We start from the raw sequence: 8,375 nt of genomic DNA, 5'->3' as shown, positions 1-8,375 counted from the left end.
CCTTTGATGGACAGCTACACCATTTGTGCACGCAGGAAGTAACAGAGGGGCTTCAATGCTCTAGGAAATAACTAGCTGTTAACTGATATAACAACTAAAGAATGAAGACTAACATCAGAAACTAGTTGTTTATAAATAAAAAGTTTGGTTAGATCAACTCTTAAGGAACATCACGACGTTTTGCAATAAAAACCCTTGGGTCAGTCATATATCCATGTTGAAAGACCACATAGCTGTCTTATCCTTTATAAAAAAAAACATTATATACGCTAAATTATCTTGACTTTTCAAAGCAAATAGAGTCATCTAAGTTAGAAAGTCATCTAAGTTAGAAAGTGACGAAAATTCTATTTATCTGTACTAGAATTGACTATAAGGAGCATGAGCAGAGTTGAACAGGCCTACTTCCACTTGTTGATGAAACAAAAAATGGTTTTTTTCATGTAAACCTCATACATATATTAGTAGAAATCTCCCTTTTTCTTTTCTTTTTTTTTTTCGTTTTGGAATTTCCAGTGATGGGGGCTAGGATCATTACTCTTCTGATTCTATTTCCTTTGGTTCTCTGCACTACAACGGTCGAGTTTAGTTCAAACAAAGCAAATACGAGTACTGCTTGCATACAGAACGAGAGAGCTTCTCTTCTCAAGTTCAAGCGGAGCCTGACAGATCCTGAGAATAGGTTATCCTCTTGGGTTGGACGAGACTGCTACAAATGGGCTGGAGTTCGCTGCAGCAACCGAACAGGTCATGTCACCAAACTCCAACTTCGCAATCCCTTTGCCTATCACTATTATCAGTACCTGGGAGGTGAAATCAGTCCCGCTTTACTTGAACTGAAATATTTGAGATACCTGGATTTGATGGTCAAAGCATCCCAAAATTCCTCGGTATGATCACCGGGTTAAGGTATCTTAATCATTCTGATGCTTTATTTACTGGGAAAGTTCCTCATCAGCTAGGGAGCCTCACAAATTTGCAATATCTTGATCTCAGTTGGCACTACAACCGGCCCCCTTATCGAAATGTTGATAACATTGACTGGCTTTCTAACCTTTCTTCTCTTCAGTACCTTGACATGTCTGGCATAAACCTCACGAAGGTTGATATTTTTAATGCAATAACCAAACTTTCTTCTTTATCAGTGCTACACCTGTCGAATTGCAATCTCAAGTCTATTCCTGTTGTTCTTCCTTATGTTAATCTCACATATCTATCAACTATTGACATCTCTGAGAACGATGTAAGCTCTATGATTCCAAATTGGCTCCTTGGTATGCATAACCTTGTCTCTTACAATGGAATCAGCACAGACATCTCGAAGCTAATAAGAGATTTGTCCGGTTGTGCAAGGTACAGCTTACAAAGATTGAAATTCCATAACAATCTTCTCCATGGGAAACTTCCGGATGGGCTAGCAATGTTCAGCAATCTAACAGAACTCCATGCCTATAACAACTTTCTTTCTGGCTGCATTCCTGAATCAATTGGAAGTTTGTCATCATCATTGATGTATCTGTATCTTGCCAATAACCGATTGGAAGACCCCATTCCAGAAGCTGTTGGGGAGCTCTCAGAGCTAGTGGTTCTCGACCTTAGCTTCAATCCATTAGGAGGTCTAATTTCTAATTCACACTTTGCTAAAATGACAAAGTTAGAGGCAATATTTCTGTCATCAAGTTCTGTAACTGTTAACATGAGCTCAGACTGGACTCCCCATTTCCAGCTTAAAAATATTCGTATGGGCTCCTGTGTACTAGGACCAGAATTTCCCACATGGCTTAAAGCACAGAGAAACAAATGTCTAATGCAAGCATTTCAGCTACTGTACCTGACTGGTTTTGGGACGTATCTTCTCAAATTGTCTACTTGAATCTCTCACACAATCAATTAACTGGCAGCATTCCGATGTCAGTAACACTCAACAATAATACAGTCGTTGATCTCAGTTCCAACAATTTTCATGGGAAACTGCCTCATATAGGAGTGGGAGGTTCCTATTGTTGCGCGCCGTGCGGAAGAGTGCTCGACAACCAAACGAGTCGGTGAGCGATGAGAGAAGAAAACCAAAACCAAACACGAGTGCAATTCACAAAACAACGACCAAAATCACACACAAACACAGGAATTTACGTGGTTCGGCAATTGCCTACGTCCACGGGGAGAGGATGGGGAGATTTCAATATATGGAGGAGAAATACAACGGATTACAACTCACAAAATCACTCAAATATAACCCTAACCAAAGCTCTCAACTCCCTCATAATATCTCCCTCTCAAAGTGCTCAAAACAATGCTAATTCTCTCCTTTTCTTTCCTTTTGAAACCTTAAAAAACGTGGTTCTATTTATAACAAAACACAATTCCAAATAGATTAGGATTCTAAAAACGAGTCTGCCACACCAGGGTGTGGCGCAGACCACACCCATGACAGACAGGGCAGATTCTGCCACACTAGGGTGTTGCGCAGACCACACCCATGACAGACAGGGCAGATTCTGCCACACCCATGGCAGACACTACACCAGGGTGTGGTGGAGTCTGTTTTGGGTTTTTCTTCACGTTTTCATAATTCCTTCACCGTTTTCACAATTCTCCACCTCGGCGAAGTGTTCTCAACACTGAGCCGACACCAACAGGAGCACCAATGTGTCGTCTCTCCAAACTCGGCTGCACCAATGTGGTTGCCTACGTACCCCCTCTCCCAAGGGATCAAGCTGCCCGTAGTTCATCCAAATGACCGTCAACGGCGTCAACAATCACGAATATGCAACAAGTTTCGACAATGATCAAACTTGTTACTCGGAACCACTTTAGTGAGCATATCTGTCGGATTATCCTCCATGTGGACTTTCACAATCTCCACATTTCCATCTTCAAGAACATCCCGAACGAAGTGATAATGAACGTCAATATGCTTCGTCATCGCATGAAAAACCTGATTCTTCGCCAAATAGATAGCACTCATGCTATCACAATGAATTGTGACGGATTGCTGCGATATACCAAGTTCCTCCAAAAGTCCTCGAAGCCAAATAGCCTCATTCACAGCCTCCGTAACCGCCATATACTCTGCCTCCGTCGTAGACAAAGCTACCGTAGACTGTAAGGTGCATCTCCAACACACCGGCACAAGGGTCAAAGTAAACACATACCCCATAGTAGACCGGCGCTTATCCAAATCTCCGGCATAATCCGAATCAACATAGCCAATACATAGTTGCCCACCTGTAGTGTCCCGCTCATAAACCAAACCAACATTGAGCATACATCGAATGTACCTCAAAATCCATCTCACGACGTCCCAATGACACACTCCTGGATCGTGCATGTATCTCGAAACCATGCTCACCGTCTGTGACAAATCCGGCCTCGTACATACCATCGCATATATCAAGCTCCCAACCGCACTCGCATATGGAGTCTTCGATATCAACTCTCGATCTTCAACTGACTTCGGTGAAAGACCAGCTGAAAGCTTCAAATGGGCTCCCAATGGTACACTAACTGGCTTCGTATCCATGCTAACATGAAATCGCTGTAGAACCTTCTTCAAATAAGCCACCTGTGTCAAACAAATCCTGCCCTTCTTCTTGTCTCTGCCGATCTCCATTCCCAAAATGTGTTTGGCCTCACCCAAGTCCTTCATCTCAAACTCATTTGAAAGCTGAACTTTCAACTCATCTATAGCCGACCTAGAAGTAGAGGCAACCAACATGTCATCGACATAAAGCAACAAATAGATGTACGCACCTCCTTTTAACTTGCGAAAATATACGCAAGGATCAAACTGGCTCCGAGTGTACGAATGACCAATCATAAAACCATCAAATCGCCTATACCACTGTCGAGGAGACTGCTTCAAACCGTATAGCGATTTCTTTAACCTGCAAACCAACTTATCTTTCCCTACAGTTCGGAATCCCAATGGCTGAGTCATATATATTTCTTCATCAAGATCACCATGAAGAAATGTCGTCTTCACATCCAACTGATCTAACTCTAATTCATACTGTGCCACCAAAGCTAGTAAAATCCGAATCGAAGAATGCTTCACCACCGGAGAAAAAACCACATTATAGTCAATACCTTCCTCCTGTGCATAGCCCTTCGTAATCAACCTAGCTTTGAACCTTAATAGAGTGCCATCAATGCCCTCCTTCTTCGTGTACACCCACTTGCACTCAATCGCCTTCCGCCCCTTTGGAAGCTCAACAAGCTCCCATGTATCGTTCTTATGAAGAGACTTCATCTCCTCCTGCATAGCTACCTGCCACGAATCAGCCTCCGAACTCTGCTCGGCCTCTCTGAAAGTAGTAGGTATCATCTCATCGATACTCTCCACCGGAAGTGCATATGAAACTGTGTCGGCATACCGTACTGGCATCTGTATGTTTCTCCTCTGTCTCCGAACCGTAATCGAATCCTGAACCTGAGCCGTCGGTCCCTGATCCTGCACATGAGTACCCGTATCCTCCGCATCACCGTCGTGCTCGCCTGACGTCACCTCAGTCGGAACTCTAATGGATACTGCATCATCTGGACACTGTAGAGCTGCATCAATCTCCATCACCTGTGATATCTCCTTTGTCGGGTCGCTCTTCACCTGATGAGAGCTGGGAAGCTTTAAGATAGAAGCCTCATCGAATGTGACGTCCCTACTCAGCACAATATTCTTATCAACTGAATCTCAAAGCTTGTATCCCTTGACACTACGCTTGAATCCTACAAATATGGCCTTCCTAGCTCGAGGTTCTAACTTATCAGTTCTAACATGATAATATACAGGGCAACCAAATACCTTGAGCTAGTCATAGTCATGTGTTGTCTCTCCCGACCACATCTCCATATGGGTCTTTTCCTCAATCGCAGATAAAGACAGCCTATTAATGAGGTGGCTCGCATATGAAAGTGCCTCAGCCCAAAAGATCTTCTCCAAACCACTATGCGCTAATAAATATCGAATCTTCTCCAGCAAAGACCGATTTAACCTCTCTGTCACCCCATTCTACTACGGTGTATGACTAACTGTGAAGTGCCTCTCTATGCCCTCGTCTCGACATAGCTGTTGAAAGGGGTCTGAAGTATACTCGTCGCCGTTGTCGGATCGCAACGTCTTGATCTTTCTCCCAGTCTGCAGTTCCAATCTCTTCTTCCACTCTACAAATATATTTAGAACTTTACTCTTCTTTGTCATGGTGTACACCCAACAACGCCTAGAATAGTCATCAATAAACTTGACGAACCAATATCGACCACCAAGTGATGCAGTCTTGGTGGGACCCCAAACATCTGTGTGCACGTAGTCCAAGATGACCCACGTCCTATGAATGGCCATCCCGAACTTCACCTTCGTCTTCTTGCCAAGAACACAGTACTCACAGAATTCCACTTTACCACTCTTGGCTCCCTTCAATAGCCCCTGCTTGCACAAAGCCTGCAGTGACTTCTCTCTTGTATGCCGTAACCTGTAATGTTAAAGCCTACTCATGTCCGCCTCTGAAGTAGCGAAAGCAACCTGGCCAATCTCGGTTCTCCCCTTTAGATAGTATAAATTTTGACTGCAGACTCCCTTCATCATCACCAAAGATCCCTTAGTAACCTTCGCTATAGTATTTTCGAAAGTCACCTTGAATCCCTTAGCCTCCAAAGCTCCAACTAAGATAAGATTCTTTTTCAGCTGAGGAACAAATCTCACCTCCTTCAACTCACGGACTACTCCATCGTGCATCCGAATCCTCACAGTACCTATCGCACAAATGTCACAGGATTGATCATTTCCCATGACAACAACACCCCCGTCGAGTCTCTCAAACGATGAAAACCAATCTCGCCTAGGAGTCACATGATAAGTAGCGCCAGAATCAAGCATCCAATCTGATGCATCCAAATGGTTCACCTCCGGAGTAATCAAAAGAGAAAAGCTCGAATCATCGGAATCATCGCCTTTCGCAACATTCACCTTATTGGCCTTCGGGCCCTTATTCTTGCTATTCTCCTTTTCTTTGACCTTTGGGCAGTCTCTCTTCCAATGTCCCTGCTCCTTGCAGAATACACATTGGTTCTTAGCTAGCTAGTAACGAACTCTTAACTTTGACCTTCCTCGATTACCACCTTTCGGATATGGGCTTCTACCTCTCGTCGACAAGGCCTCTCCTGAAGTACTAGCGCGGGAAGTCTCCTTATCCTTCCTCCTCAAATCGTAGTTCGTCAATGCGTTAGTCACTTCACTATAAGTGATAGAAGATCTTCCGTTCAGCAAAGTAAGCACGAAGGTATCATACTCCTCATCCGGTAAGGAGCCCAAAAGAATAATACTTCCGTTCAGCAAAGTAAGCACGAAGGTATCATACTCCTCATCCGGTAAGGAGCCCAAAAGAATAATATCCTTGTACTCATCCGTGATCTTCTCATCCACGTTCGTCAAGTCCGATAATAACTTAGTGTAGTTGTTCACATGAGCAGCAAGCGAGGTGCCTCGGGACATCTGAAATCTGAATAACCTACGCAAGAAATGCAACCTGTTCTCAACACTCTTCATAAGATACTTATTGTTGAGAATTTCCCACATCTTCATCGCAGACGTCACCCCAATCACATCATATTTGAGCTCCTGTTCCAAACAGGACCTGATAACCCCACAAGCGTTCCTATTCATCTTTTCTCATACCGCCTCTTCATATTTAGGTGGCCTCACATCGATCATGATGGTCTCCTCTAAATTTTGAGCATTGAGCACATCTTGTACGTCGCTCATCCACAAACCAAAATTGATTTTTCCGTCATATTTCACTACACTAATCTTAGTGTTTTGAAAACCCACTTGAACTGTACCCGTCATCTTGCTGCTTTCACCAACTTCTTCACCCAAAATCACAAACTCCAAATTACAAAAAAAAAGATTCAAACTTTATAGAATTTAGAAGTAACCCAACTGAACCCTAGATTGGATTCCAAATAGAACTCCTAACCACACGAGGAAAGCGAGATCTTCAACGACAACTTCAAACCCTAACTCCACCAAAGCCTAGAACTCCAAGAACCAAGCTTCCAACTGAATCTTCCTTCACCTAATCCAAAACCCTAGATCTAAAATCTGAGCTCTGATACCACTTGTTGCGCGCCGTGCGGAAGCGTGCTCGACAACCAAACGAGTCGGTGAGCGATGAGAGAAGAAAACCAAAACCAAACACGAGTGCAATTCACAAAATAATGACCAAAATCACACACAAACACAGGAATTTACGTGGTTCGGCAATTGCCTATATCCACGGGGAGAGGATGGGGAGATTTCACTATATGAAGGAGAAATACAACGGGTTACAACTCACAAAATCACTCAAATATAACCCTAACCAAAGCTCTCAACTCCCTCACAATATCTCCCTCTCAAAGTGTTCAAAACAATGCTAATTCTCTCTTTTTCTCTCCTTTTGAAACCCTAAAAAACGTAGTTCTATTTATAACAAAACAGAATCCCAAATAGATTAGGATTCTAAAAACGAGTCTGGCACACCAGGGTGTGGCGCAGACCACACCCATGACAGACAGGGCAGATTCTGCCACATCAGGGTGTGGTGCAGACCACACCCATGGCAGACAGGGTAAATTCTGCCACACTCATGGCAGACACCACACCAGGGTGTGGTGGAGTCTGTTTTGGGTTTTTCTTCATGTTTTTCATAATTCCTTCGCCGTTTTCACACCTATCTGTACCTTTCTGATAATTCTTTTTCGGGAAATCTTCTTCTCATAATCAGCAATAGGTATTCCATTGTCCTTTTACTTTCAGGAAATCTTCTTACGGGTAGAATTCCGCCATCCATCTGTAAGATGCCTTATTTGGGTGTTCTTGATCTATCAAATAATCTCTTATCAGGAGAAATCCCTCAATGCTCCAAGATGCAGTTATCAGCTATTAACTTGTCAAACAACAGCCTATCTGGAAATATTTCTCAGTGGTTTGGTTCCTTATAATTTCTTCAGTCATTACACTTGGGAAACAACAAGCTACATGGGAAAACACCGTCTTTGGAAAATTGTATGGAAACTTAAAGGGAACATTCCCGTATGGATAGAACGGTTATCATCACTGAGGATGCTTCGCCTACGATCCAATGTGCTTGAAGGAAGCATCCCTGAACAGTTATCGCTTCTTGAAAATCTGCAAGTCTTGGATTTAGCAGATAATAATCTTTCAGGCACAATACCTCAATGGCTTGGCAATCTGACTGCCATGTCCTCATCAGAGCAAACGATCATCAAGCTTTTTAAGTCCTACAAAGCTACTACATTTTTAGACCATGAAGAGGTAAATCTTTCTCTGCTATATGAAGTTGGTTTGTTGGTGGCAATGAAGGGGGGAGAGAGGGAAG

General features: G+C 43.2%; 1 protein-coding gene across 1 annotated transcript in view; it reads left to right on the top strand.

Moving 5' to 3' along the window:
• Positions 519 to 8,375, top strand: part of LOC109847384 (receptor like protein 30-like) — an 8,247-nt gene continuing 390 nt past the window's right edge. Inside the window, exons 1-4 of the mRNA XM_020416616.1 lie at positions 519 to 890; positions 959 to 1,838; positions 7,793 to 7,925; positions 7,987 to 8,343. Of these exons, the coding sequence (XP_020272205.1) occupies positions 519 to 890; positions 959 to 1,838; positions 7,793 to 7,925; positions 7,987 to 8,343 (1,742 nt within the window). The remainder of the gene's footprint in view (positions 891 to 958; positions 1,839 to 7,792; positions 7,926 to 7,986; positions 8,344 to 8,375) is intronic.

Source organism: Asparagus officinalis, chromosome 7 (genome assembly GCF_001876935.1).
Source record: "Asparagus officinalis chromosome 7, Aspof.V1, whole genome shotgun sequence".
NCBI lineage: Eukaryota > Viridiplantae > Streptophyta > Magnoliopsida > Asparagales > Asparagaceae > Asparagus > Asparagus officinalis.
Note: the sequence above shows the minus strand (reverse complement) of the source record. Positions and strands in the feature narration are given on the sequence as shown.